The following is a 14,158-nucleotide window of genomic DNA, read 5'->3' as shown; positions in this document are numbered from 1 at the left end:
TAAAAGTCAGTTGAATAAGCCTTCCTTAGATGGGAGCAATTATATAACACATAATATATACTTCAAAAATACACACAGTTTCAATAAATCAGTGCATACCCATTTGGGATGGCACGCAGACACTTCCTACACCCTGAGGTGACTTAAATAACTAGGACACTGTGCACATTAATATAGCACTGGTACATATAGAGCAATACAGAGTTTGGTGTCAAAAGGGGAAGGGTTTGGGAATAAAACAATGGTTAACAAATATTCTTAAGCAGGTAAGTAATTTTGATCCCCTAAATGCAAAGTAAAATTACCTTTTCCCTGCTACACAAGTTATAGAATGTGTGACTTTTTATAGGGATAGTTAAAGCACCAGGTCAGAGGTTAGAAGAGTATTTCAGGGAGCGGGGACAGCGAATGCCAATTGAGCAAAAGTCTAGGTGAGCTGAAGCACTTCATGAAGGTAGGTAAAAAGTCTTCCACAATGGCACAATGTTTTAGAAATGTTTGTAGAAAATGAAATCACTGTTGGGCCACAAGCTGGGAGACTTGTGGACGGCAAAGCTACAAGCAACTCTGCAAAAGCAACCAACACAAGTCTCAACTGAGAGCTAGCAAGGCTACACTGCAAGACGTAAGTACCCCTTAGTTTTACAGTACCTTAGGTCTGAAGAAATTGGTTCTTGCGAGTCCGGAGGATCTTCCTGGAGCTTAGGTCCGACTTAAAGAAGACACACTCAATTCTGGTGTTGCTCTCCCTGGCAATCGGTTCGGTGGTTTACTTTTTACTACCATTGTGTGTTTTTACCGCGGGCTGCGTTCGCAGCCACGGAAAGGCACCCATGGGTGCCCATTTCGTCAAAATGGTCCTGGTCTTTTTTTGCCATTTCTTGTCGGGAAGGTCCTTCTTGAGATTTACTCTGTGCGCCAAAACGGGTTTGGTCTCTATGTCTGCTTTGTCTTTAGCGGGATTCACGAGTGAAGCCCGCCGCTGGCTCCAGTATGTCTGGCAGGGGCAGGAAGTGAGGGAGGTGCCAAAACTCCCTGTACTCAATCCCCTTGGTTACAGGAATGCACCCAAAAGGTGATTGGCCGGCTGGCTGTCCGGAAAGGACAGCCACCCTGCTGTGTGATTGACAGCTAGGCTTGAATGAAGGGGAGAAACCTGCATTAAGGCGAGGCTTTTTGGCTTGGAAGGCAGGGTCGACCACTGGACGAAGGAATCCGAAGAAGAACTTGGAAGCGATGCCTGCTGCAACTCCTGGACCGTTGGTTTGCATGGTCAAGCCCTGCTGTTGTGATGAAGCTCCGAATTCGGCTCGACTAGAGAAGCCCTGCAAGGACGACTTCTCCCTTTGAGTTGGTGCGACCAATCAACTCCAAAGTAAGCCCGTCTGGACATCCTCTCTAAGCTGGTTGCAGTTCCACTGCTGCTGCTGGAACCGAAGAGTCAGGGAGAGGAACACCAGATTTTGTACGCTGCTTTTAAGTTCCTCCGGACTTCCCTGTTGCAGGACTGACGAAGCCTGAGCCACCTCAACAGAGTGCTGGACCCCAGAAGCAAGGAAAGTCTGAAGTGGTATCTGAGAACCACGGTGTTACTATTTGCAGTGACATGCGAGGAGCTGAAACACTGAGGAACCGCTGAATTGAAGTTTGTCCATTGCTGCCGCTGACAGTACCATTGCAGAGCAGGAGTCCCCAGACGTCCTCCATCTTGTCCCACGACTGAGGCTCAGGAACAACAGGATCTGCAGAGCTGTACAGGAACCGGAGCCATCTGGAACCATTTCTTCTAACCAGAGGCACTGTAAAGTTTAAGAGAACTTACCTCTTGTTGTGCAGCCTTACTTCCTCTCAGTTGAGACCTGTCTTGGTTAGCTTGCAGAGTTTCTAAAGCTTTGCCCCTCACAAGCCTCTCAGCTTGTGGCCCATCCAGTGTTCTTTTTTCTACAAACATTTCTACAAACATTGTGCACGACTTTTTTACTTACCTGCAAAGAAGATCTTCAGCTTGCCTTAACATTGTGCAATTAACATTGGCTGTCCTGGCTCCCTGAGAGACTCCTCTTTCCCTCTGACTTTGTGCTTTGGAAGGTGTTTAAAAGTGTGCACCTCCCATGGACCCGGAAGTAATCCTCCTGGGAGTAACAAGGCTGTAGTGTTACCGCAGAGTAGGGCGCACTGCCAAACTGATTACGCAATTACTTGTGGCGGCCAAAATAACGGTGGCCCAGAAAAGGAAAACACAAGATGGACCGCTGGTGACCCTATGGTGGATAAAAGTGTGGGAGGTGCTGGTGGCCGAGTAGGTCACGGCGGCGAAGGAAGGAGCACTGCATCACTTCACAGACTGCTGGTGGAGTACCATGGCCGGTTTCCGGCATTAACCTTTCAGCCACAGTTGGCAACAAACTTTTTGGGAACTTAGAGGCCCCCGCCCCGCTCTACGGCAGTGACAGCCCGTGGAATTTAGAGCAATCGGAAAAGAAGACATGGGAGGGAGAAGGGGTGTAATAATTATACGCTATGCAATGTAAGGGACCAGATGTCTCATGTGTTTCAATGGATGCATATGCTGCCACCGATATAAATACAGTTGTTAAAAAAAAAGTGCTCACCTGTTTATGAATTATTTGTTAACCTTTGTTTTTTCCTATATCTAACCTTTTCACCAAACTCAGTATTGCTCTAAATGTACCAGTGATAAATCAATGTCCACAGTGTCCTAGCTATTTAAAATCACCCGAAGGTGTAGGAAGTGTGCGTGCCGTCCCCAATGGGTGTCATCTGATTAGAGAAAAGAACTGTGTTTTGAAGTATATTTAAGTGTTACATGTTTTGCTCCCTTTCTGAAGAAGGCTTATATAAATGACTGAGTAATAAATTAATAATTGTTTTATCAAGAAACCTTGAGTATAAGTGTTTATTTGGATAACTGTATTGTGAAACTCTGTCACAACATTACTGCTCACATTGACCCCCTCTTGAGATAAGCCTGGCTGCTCGACCACACTACCAACCTGTGTAGTTCACATTTATACCAAAGGTTGGGTCACTATTGCCAGGAGGTCAAGGTTATTGTAGTGCACCCAAAGGGTACTGCATACAATCTTGCCAAACAGTTACATGAGAAACTAGACAAAGGGGATACTAAGTAACCCCTCCAGCACCCTATTGTAAGATAGTGTATGCTAGGTCTAGAAAGTACAAATGTAAGTAAAGTCAATTTCACTTCACTGCTCTTGGAAACAGTAGTTATCCAAGAGAAGGTATTTAAACCTTAGCAAAAATCCAAAGGATGTCTATGTGACACTGCACTGAGGGTGCTGTGTGTCACAATGAAAGGTAGATGATGCCTATGGAGTTTGTCAGACCCCAAAACCAAAAGAATCAATGAAAAATACATGAGCGAGTGAGAACAAAGTCTCACTCTCTCCAGGATAAAAATTTAAAGTCCAGCAAAAAGAGCTGGGGGTCTCTAAGGTACAAGGGAATTAGGACATTTCTGAGAATTCTCCCTAACAGTGGGGAAAAAGGAATTGCATAGCTTGATCCGTGAAGTCGCTCCACAGCGTTGGAGTGCACCCAGAGGTGTCAAGGGTACCCCTCTCTTACCTCAGACCCAAGCTGCTGCTTGTATCCCCTTATCGAATCCTCAACTAAAAGACTAGAAACTTGAAGAAATCCACAGGAACTCTTTGTATTCTGCTGCTTGTTAAGATTTTGAGCCCTCTCCGGACTGCCTTTAGTTAAGGTTGTGTTTTCGGACTCAAGACATGCTGTGCGAAGAAACCATCTCTAGATCCATGAACAGTGCTAGTGTTATACTAGCAAACCATTCTCCTTCCCTAAAGTCACTTTCTTATGTGTGTATGCAGAGTAGGTGTCTTACCGTATTTCTGCTACGAACCACACGTGCGCATAGTTACCAATAATACAATAGCACTGTCTTTTCACTTTAACGTTACAACAAATGTAACGGCGAACAAACACAAACTAAGAAGAGTGCTTTGAAGTATATTCTAAAATATTCAGAAGTGTTCTTGTGTAAACGTATGAAGTATTTAAGGTGGTTATGGTTTAAATATAATACGCATATAATTTTATATAAACTCGCCAAAATTTCTCAAGGTATTTAACGAATTTAGCCCTTACTCATTCCTTACACCCTACATTTTCATACACATCACTGCTTTTGGTGCAGACCTACATTTGTTTTTATACTTTGGCTTCTTTCTTAATCCGATTTCTGAAAGTAATGCTTAGAGATATGTTGTGCAATCATTCATTGATTAAATGTGGAACCTGCTGAGTTCAAGTGCCGGTTCCAGACAAAGAAATGCCATTTCCAAGCAGCTGCACATAGTGGAGCAGTACCGAAGGGGGGGAAGGGTGTTACTGGGGAGAGCGTGGCAGCCTAGTCTCAATGAATGCACTGCAAATAGAAAGAACACCAAATGGACAGCTCACCTTTAACCGCGTTACAAAGTGCTTTGCAATGCTCACTTCCGAAGTGGGGTTCCCGAGAATTATCTCAAATCGGTACTGGAGGCCGAGCTTATCCCGCACCTCTTGCAGCCGTTCCTTGGCCAACATAGCCAGCTGCACAGAGGGGATCCGAATGATAAGCATGTGGCCCTTGCCACTCCTATCTTTCCCGGGTGAAATGAGAAGGTCATCGATGATGCTGAGGGTCTCTGGCGTGGTGTGGTCCCGGAGGGAAGCCATGGTTGTAAGAGCCATTAGGGCTTCAGAGTACTGCTGGATAAGAAGGTAGCAGCGGATCACCATACTGTGCAACCGAGGGTGTCTGCAATGAGCAAAAACATGTTACAAACAGTAGACACAGAAACAGTACTCGCTAATAAACATTTTTTAGCACACACAAATTAGAAACTCGCTGACAGAAGCTTGCAACAAGACATAAAAAGTCGCCAAGAATATAAGTTCTCTGTATTCTTAGACACATTTTCAAGAGTCCAGTAAACGAGATTCAATGAAAAGACTCCTATAATAGAAGAAGTTTGATTCAATATTATTGATGTTCACTTGCTAGGAAGGGAAGCTCTGGCCCACTTTACACATGCAGACACACAGCTCATTGGGAATAGCGTTGATGTAAGGTGGTCGGATGACTGGCACTGGGATATCACATTTCCAGTCTTGGGCTTTTATTTAAAAAATACGAATGCATTCTGTCAACTGTCGTCTTTTTTAACTTCAATTTAACTAAGTGATTTAAACGATAAATCAAAAAGCCATGCAAAAGTGGCGTTTAATTTCCAGCCATGGAGTCTCATTAGGCCACATTGTATGAATGAGTAAAGTAAACTTAGATGGTTTTATTTCCTCTACTGCGCACTCAGTAGAAACAAACCAAGCAAGGACAACAACGGACTGCACACAGGCATCAATGGGAATATTATGAACAAGCAAACAGTTTAAGCTTCCTGCAGTGACAATACACACCTCCAATTAACTTTGTCACTCGCGTGTGACATCATATACAACAGCCATGCCCGAAGCAGAAATTATAGTTCCCCTAGGTAACACAAATCTAATAGGTAGTTCTGCAATAATTGGTGTTACTCAAACATAGCGGAGGTTCTTTTAGAAAGCCAGATTGTTAGGAAGATTGGGAGCCGAGGGGCAAATTGTGTCCCTGTGTTGCACAACAAAGTGTGCCATTAACTATAACTAACAATTCTCTAGTGTTATCAATCATTCTGAAGTTTACTCCTATTTGGCTTACAAAGGTTTTACAGTTTTGAAAAAATTGCGTAGGACAACTTACATGGCTGCTCTTTTTTATCATTATCACTCTCTATACTCAAGCTAATGCAAGAACGCACTCCGTACCAATTTTAGACACTCGATTTGGAGGTCGCAAAAATATATGCCAAAATATTTCCCTGGGTATTTCTCATTGGAAGGCACCCTGTTCCAGCTAATTCATGTATCTGGAAGACCTGTATATTTTAAAAGCAACCCTTTGTTATCAAATGAAGTTATACAAGAGAACAAATAGAGCTTCTGTCACACTAGGCTACAAGTCCATCAAGCATGCAGCTGTTAGGGAGATTTATCATGTGTATGCTTCATCACTCTCCTAGTGAGACTCCCAGGACTCCTTTTGCTGGATTTCTGGACCTTTTTCTTTCAATCCTGAATGAGTGGAGCTTTTTTCCACTCAAATTTTTGTATGCTCTGTCTTTTGGAACTCTATTCTTTGTATTATACCTGTACTATGGAGTGTGTCTGCTCCATAGCTCTTAAAAGGCATCTGTGTTTTCCTGCTGCAGCATACAGCTCCTTATAGGCAGTGTTGCTGGGGACCCTTAGGGAACCCCCTTTAAGAGGGGGAGTACCCAAGATTTTTTTAAATCAAATTGTTACCTCTTTGATCCACCTGCTGTGTTTCTTCTCCCCCTGCCCTCCCCCTGGTTTCTTTTTTTCTCTTCATCGTCTTGTAACTACGTAAGCCTGCTTGTAACAGCGCCACGATGCCCTGGGGCTGCTTGTGCGCTATATAAATGTAATAAATGAATAAAAATAAATCAGATTTTTTTTTTCATCTTCAAGTAAGATATACGTAGTATCTGTCCCAAAACTCTATAGTCAGAGATTGGCAAACACCACCTTTAAGTTGAGTACCAAAGGGATACCTAGTATCCCCCTTCTCTCTGGTCCCGTGATTCTTTAGTCACACAGACAATCACCTATTTATTGCTGGTGGCAGTGGACGTGTTCTACCAACTATTGTGTATTTTTTATACTGCAGGCTATATTGATAGCCTCGGTAGTGCACAATAGGGGCAACCAAGTACTAAGTTAGCGCCTCCCTTCTTTTTTTGCCATTACTAACGTGGTGGTCCTTCGTTAGCCCTTCTTCTACCATTCTGGAAAGGGGAGGTGTTAGGCAAAGTTTGTATGCAGTACCCTCTACAAACAACTCTGACTACAAGTATAGGAAACCCAACCTTTGGCATAAGCTTGTACTACACAGTTTTGGTAGCTTGTTGAGCAGCCAGGCTTATCTCAAGAGGGGTCAATTTGAGCTGTAGGGGAGTTACACAGAGATTCACAGTGACAAGTGTTCAAATAAACTCTTATACACAACATTTCTTGAACAACAATTATTAATTAATTTATCCGTTAGAATAAGCTTTCTTCAGAAGGAAGCAATATAATAGTAACACTCAAATACACTTCAAGAAATGCACACTCTTAATATCTCTAAATCAGTAGATACCCTTTGGGATGGCCCACAGACACTCCGTACACCCTCAGGTGACTTCAATTGCTAGGGTGCTGGGGACATTAATATATCACTGTTGCATTTAGAATCATAGAGTAATAAGTCAAATGAAAGGTTTATTCAGAACATACAAGAGACCCCAATTATTCTTAAGCAGGCAAATACTTACAGATCCCCCCAATAAGAGTCATTCAGTGAAAGAGGCTAAGCCAAAGTCAATAGGCAAAAGTCTGTATGAGCTGAAGCACTTCTTTGTAGGTAAGTAGAACGTCTTTGCACAGTGTTTTAGAAGTTTGTGAAGAAAAGAAGAATCAAATGTAGGGCCACAAGCTGATTAGACCTTTGAGTAGTAGGAGATGCAAGCAACTCTACAGTAAGAGGTAAGTTCTCTCAGACTTTACAGTACCTTTGTATTGAAGAAAAAGTCCAGCACATGACTTCTGTTCCTGTGCAGCTCTGCCTCAGTCGTGGGGACAAGAGGGAGGGCTTCTGGGGACTCCTGCACTGCAATGGGACGGTCACAGATCCAGCAATCTTCAATTCAGCGGTTCAGTGTTTCAGCTCCTTGCGTCTACTACAAATAGCAACACCGCCGTTCCTAGCTGTCGAGATGGAATTTCCTTGCTTCTGGGGTCCCGCACTCTGTTGAGGGGACTCAGGCTTGGTCAGCCCTGCTTCTTGGTAGTCCGGAGGATCTTCCTGGAGCTCTAGGCCAGCTTAAAAGCAACGCACACAATCTGGTGTTCCTCTCCCTGGCTATACGGTTTCCAGCAGCAACTCTGTGGAAATTCAACCAGCTCCGAGATGGAGGTCCAGGTGGCTTACTTTGGAGTCGATTGGTCCCACCAACTCAAGGAGAGAAGTCGTCCTTGCAGGGGCTTCTCTGTCGATACAAATTTGGAGTTTAGCACAGCAGCAGGGCTTCACCGGGCAATCCAACGGTCCAGGAGTTGCAGCAGGCGTCCTCTTCAAGTTCTTCTTCGGTTCCTTCATCTAGTGGTCGACTCTGCCTTCCAAGCCAAAAGCCTCGCCTTTTATTCAGTTCTCTCCCATTCATTCAAGCCTAGCTGTCAGTCACCCAGCAGGGTGGCTGTCATTGCTGGACAGTCAGCTGGCCAATCACCACAGAGTGCATTAGGGTCTCCTAGGAGACTAAGCACAGGGAGTTTCGGGCACCTCCCTCACTTCCTGCCTACCCAAGACACCCTGGAGCTAGAGTCGGGCTTCACTCGTAAATCCCGCCAAAGGCAAAGTGAACAATGGGACCAAACCTGGTTTGGCGCGCAGAGTAAATCTCAAGAAGGATCTTTCCAACAAATGGCGAAAAAAGACGACTAGGGCAATTTTGACAAAAATGGCACCCTTGGGTGCTTTACTGCAGCTGTGAACGCAGCCCGCGGTAAATGCACACCATGGTAGTTAAAAACTAAACCACTGCCACCAGCCATTCAGTGAGGAAAGGGTAACAAAAATATGTTAGATGAGAAGCTAGACAAAGGGGATACTAGGTAACCCCTCCAGCACCCTATCTAGAAAGTTACAAATGTAAGTAAAGTCAATTTCACTTTACTGCTCTGGGAACCGTAGTTTATCCCAGAGAAGGTATTCAAACCTTTGGGAAATCTATAAGACTTCCCTGTGCCACTGCACTGAAGGTGCTGTGTGACGCAATGTAAAAGATGATGCCTATGGAGTTTGTCAAGACTCCACAACCAAAAGAAACACATAGTTCAAAATCACATTAAAATACATGAGTGGAAAAAGGGGTCTCACTCTCTTCCAGGTTAAAAAATGAAGTCCTCAAAATCCAGCAAAGTTGCTGGGGGTCTCTAAGGTGGAGGGAATTAGCACATTTCTGAGAATTCTCCTTAACAGGAGGCGAGTGTTTGTGCTTTGCCTCTGGCGGGAACTCTAGGTTCCAGAGTGTCTGGGTAGGCAGGACATGGGGGAGGAGTTTTCCACCCCATATCCTTTGTCTGACAGAGTGCCTGAATAGGTCCAGCTCCCACAGGGGATCTGGCTGTTCTGATTGGACAGCCAAAGGCCTCTTTCTGTAAAATACTGAGAGAGATTGCAGGGGAGTGTGTGGTGGAACTGTATAAAAGGTGAGGCTTCTGGAGTGAAAAGCAAGTAGACCACTGGAAGCGGAAGCAACCAAAGAAGACTACCAGAGACACCTGCAGACCCTTTGCAACACTGAAGCGACCACTGCTGTCCTCACCCTGTATTCTGTGCAACAGAGGAGCTTCGAAGAAGACTCCTTCCCTTTGACTGGTGGAAACAGCCAGTCCCAAGACAAACTTTGAAATGAGCCATCTCCCGAGGTCCTAGGACTTTCCAGAGCTGCGGCACCCCAATACCAGGAGACCTGCTGCCCATTTCAAGTGCATCATTGTGGAAAGGCCAAATTCACCCAAATCTTTGCTGAACCTGTAAGGACACTCCAGAGATCCGACCCAACTCACCCAGACCCCCTCATCAGAGTGTGACTACATGTTAGGGAGAATTCTCAGATATGTGCTAATTCCCTTCTACCTTATAGACCCCCAGCTCTTTTTGCTGGACTTTAGGACTTATACATTTCTAACCTGGCGAGAGTGAGACCTTTTTCCCACTCTCTAATGTATTTTTTCTGTGATTTGGACTCTGACTTTGGAGTCTGAAACTCCATAGGCATCATTTTTGCATTGTGACACACAGCACCTTCAGTGCAGTGGCACAGGGATGTCTCTTAGATTTCCCAAAGGTTTAAATACCTTCTATTGGATAAACTACTGTTTCCAAGAGCAGTGAAGTGAAATTGACTTTACTTAAATTCATAACTTTCTAGACCCAGCACACACTATCTTACAATAGGGTGCTAGAAGGGTAACTTAGTATCCCTTTTGTCTAGCTTCTCATGCAACAATTTTATGTTACCCCTTTGTCGATGAATGGCTGGTGGCAATGGTTCACTTTTAACTACCTTGGTGTGCGTTTACCGCGGGCTGCAATTGCAGCAAGACACCCATGGGTGCCCATTTTGTCAAAATGGCTCCGGTCTTTTTTTGCCATTTCTTGTTGGAAAGGTCCTCCTTGAGAGTAACACTGCGCGCCAAACCAGGTTTGGTCCCTTTGTTCGTTTTGACTTTGGCACGATTCACGAGTGAAGCCCCCCTCTGGCTTCAGTATGTCGGTCAGGGGCAGGAAGTGAGGGAGGTGGCCGAAACTCCCTATGCTTAATCCCCTTGGTTACAGGAATGCACCCACAGGTGATTGGACAGCCACCCTGCATGTGATTGACAGCTAGGCTGGAATGAATTGGAGAAACCTGCATAAAAGGCAAGGCTTTTTGGCTTGGAAGGCAGAGTCGACGACTGGACGAAGGAGTTTGAAGAAGAAATTATAAGTTACCGTAGTGACTAACTTACTCCTAGTCCCCTTTCCTCCATACTGCATGGGCGTCTCTTCCAAGGGACGGGAGACGGAACCCTTTTCACCAGAAAAAACCTTCTTCCCCTTTAAATTTAGAGGCGCGCAGGGGTGCGGCCCCGAGAGCATGCGCTGCCCTGGCTCCGCCCTCAGGCGCCACACCTCAGTCCCCATTGATGCGTCGACAATAGATTTAACATTGCCTAATGACACCAGTATTTTAAGGGGGGAGTATGGTGGGGCGTATGGAGGAAAGGGGACTATGGGCTAAGAGTACGTTAGTCACGACAGTTAGTAACTTATAATTACTCTTACGTCTGTCCCCTTTCCTCCATACTGCATGGGCCATTACAACTGAATGTAGCCCCTGGATGGAGAGGAGATCCTCCTTAAGCAAATAGGTTCCTGAGAACCACCTGTCCGAAAGCTGAAGCAGATCTAGAGCCGGCATCCAAACACTAATGCTTGCAAAAAGCCGAAGAAGTGGCTCAAGTGGCCGCCCTGCTTATGACTTGCCACGGGACCTGGTGCTGGAATGCGATGGCCGTTGCCTTGGCCCGGACTGCGTGGGCATGCATGTTGGCTGGAAGCGGCTTGTGCTGGGCCTCGTACGCTTCTTTGATAGCCTAGACCATCCAGTGGGATATGGAGGCCTTGGAGGCCCGATAGCCTGGTCTTGAGCCTCCTCAAGTGACAAACTGGGCATCCGATTTGTGGAAGCCCTTGGTCCTGTCCAAGTAGAATTTCAGGGCACGCCTGACATCCAGGCACTGCAGCAGTCTCTGTGCTTCGTCCTTAGGATCGACAAAGAATATAGGAAGGACTATTCCCTCGTTCAAGTGGAAAGCAGACGGCACCTTGGGCAGAAATGCCTGGTGTGTCCGCAGGACTACTTTGTCCCTGTGAAAGGTAGTATATGGTTCCGAAGCAACCAGCGCCTGGATTTCACCGACTCTACGAGTTGAGGTGAGGCTGACCAGTAAGGCCGTCTTGATGGTGACCATCCTGGTGTCCGCGGACGCCATTGGCTCAAACGGTTTATGCGTCAGGGCGCCCAAGACTATGTTAAGATCCCACACAGGGTGCGGTCTATTGATGGGCGGGTAGAGCCTTGCGAGCCCAGTCAAATGTTTGACGATAGGATGTGGAGGAGGAGAAGATCCCCTCCTCTGAGTTTCACTAAGCCCCGATGGCTGCGAGGTATGTACGGCAGGTGCCCACCTGCACCCCAGAGTGGGCGAGTGTTAGGGAGAATTCTCAAAAATTTGCTAATTCCCTTCACTTTCGAGATCCCCAGCAACTTTGCTGGATTTCGAGGGCTTGATTTTTTTTTACCTGGAGGGAGTGTGACCTTTTTCCCCCACTCTCTCATGTGTTTTGAAATGTGTTTTACTTTTCTGTTTTCTTTGGTTATGGAGTCTAACCAACTCCATAGGCATAATATTTTCATTTGTGTCACACAGCACCCTAAGTGCAGTGACACAGGGAAACCTTTTCAGGCTTTCCCAAGGTTTGAACACCTTCTCTGGGATAAACTACAAGTGAAATTGACTTTACTAGTCTTTTTAAATTTCTAGACCCAGCACACCCTATCTTACAATAGAGTGCTGGAGGGGCTACTTAGTATCCCCTGTGTCTAGATACTCATGTAGCAGTCAAATGCTACCCTTTCCTCTCAGAATGGCTGGTGGCAGTGGTTTTACAACGAACTACCAAGATTGTTCCCGAAAACCGGTAGCGTTAAATCGCAGGAGCTATGTTTTTCAAGATGGCGTCTGAGCCTCCTTTGTTTAAACAGGTACCGTGCTTCTTTTTTCGCCATTTCTTTGTGGAAAGGTCCTTCTAGAGTTTGTCTCTGCGCGCCAAACTAGGTTTGGTCCCTTTGTTCATTCGCCTTTGGCGGGCTTCAAGAGTGAAGGCCGCCTCTGGCTCCCGAGTGTCTGGGGTGGGCAGGAAGTGAGCAAGGTGCCCGAAACTCCCTGTGCTTAGTCTGTTAGAAGACCCAAATGCACTCTGGCGTGATTGGCTGGCTGAGTGTCCCGCAAGGACAGCCACCCTGCTGGGTGAGTGACAGCTAGGTTGGAATGAATGGGAGAGAACTGAATAAAAGGTGAGTCATCTTTTTCTTCATTTGGAAAGGTACTGTAAAATCAGACAGAGTGCTTACCTCTTGCAGTGAAAGTGCTTGAAACTTTCCCAACTCACAGGCCTAATCAGTTTATGACCCAACATATGAGTCTTCTTGCTACAAACTATTCCTAAGAACTTTTACAGGGACTTTTCAGTTTATCTAAATATTTGCACTAAGAATAACTAACCTTTCATATTCTAATAATATTTGCCTTTTACACATCTTGAAAAGTACTTCTAAAATAGTGTTGAAATGTATTTGTGTGTGATATATAATTGCCTCTTTCTTATGAATGTTTTATAACTGACAGATAAATAAATTCATAAGTATTTATCAAAGAAACCTTGAATGAAAGAGTTTATTTGAACACTTGTGATTGTAGACCTCTGTGTAACATTACAGCTCACATTCCCCTTTTGAGATAAGCCTGGCTGCTCAGCTCTGCTACCAAAACGGTGTAGTACTGACTTATACCAAAGGTTGGTTTTGCTTACACCTCTAGTCCTAGTTGTGTGTTGTGGTCCCCAAAGGTACTGCATACAAACTTTGCCTAACAGTGAGGTGAGCCGAGAAGGAGAGCATGTCGTCCAAAGTACATGCCAGGGGGTCGATTTCCTTGTAGTCTGCCCAGTGGCAGAACCTGGTCCATTTACTTTTATACTGGGCCCTGGTAGCCTTGCTCCTTGTGCCCTGTACGATTTCCAGATTAGCCTGGGAGAGGCTGAGGTGCCACAGCGTTACCTGCTCAGGCACAATGCTGTGAGGGATAGTCTCTTGAGGCGCACGGTGGATGACCCTACCCCCCTGCTGGGCCAGAAGATGTGCTGAGCCCGTCGGGAGGTGAATCGTAGGCATCTCAGAGAGGCTATGCAGCTCAGAAAACCATGGCCTGGCCGGCCACCATGGAGCTATTAGAATGATGTTGAGCTGGCGAGACTCCTTGATCTTGCAAATCACTCTGTGAATCAGCGGAGTGGGCGGGAAGGCGTAAGCTGTCATGCCGTTCCACTGAAGCCGAAATGCGTCACCCAGGGAGCCGGGACCCTGTCCCTGCCAGGAGGCCTACTGAGGGCACTTCTTGTTGTCCCAGGTGGCAAAGAGATCCACCTGGGATGACCCCACCTGTTGAAGATCACCTGAATAATGAGGTTGTTTAGCTGCCACTCGTAATTGTTTGCTCCCAACCTGGTGAGCCTGTTCGCCTCCAGTTTGGAGTGCCCCGTGAGGTGGACTGCCTTGAGGTAGATGTCGTTTTCCAGGGCCCACTCCCACATGCTGATTGCCAGTCTGCACAGAGGAGGGGATCTGGTGCCTCCCTACTTGTTGACGTAGTACATGCTGGTCGAGTTGTCCGTCTGGTAGAA

General features: G+C 45.8%; 1 protein-coding gene across 5 annotated transcripts in view; it reads right to left on the bottom strand.

Annotated features, from left to right (window-relative positions):
* GREB1L (GREB1 like retinoic acid receptor coactivator) overlaps window positions 1–14,158 on the bottom strand; it is a 1,340,557-nt gene that overhangs the window by 118,095 nt on the left and 1,208,304 nt on the right. For all 5 annotated transcript variants that reach the window (XM_069620882.1, XM_069620883.1, XM_069620885.1 and 2 more), the window contains one exon: window positions 4,465–4,804. In XM_069620882.1, the coding sequence (XP_069476983.1) occupies window positions 4,465–4,804 (340 nt within the window). The remainder of the gene's footprint in view (window positions 1–4,464; window positions 4,805–14,158) is intronic.

The sequence above is a fragment of the Ambystoma mexicanum genome, chromosome 5q, assembly GCF_040938575.1.
Source record: "Ambystoma mexicanum isolate Mex_15411 chromosome 5q, UKY_AmexF1_1, whole genome shotgun sequence".
Classification (NCBI taxonomy): Eukaryota; Metazoa; Chordata; class Amphibia; order Caudata; family Ambystomatidae; genus Ambystoma; species Ambystoma mexicanum.
This window is presented reverse-complemented; position numbering and strand designations above follow the sequence as displayed.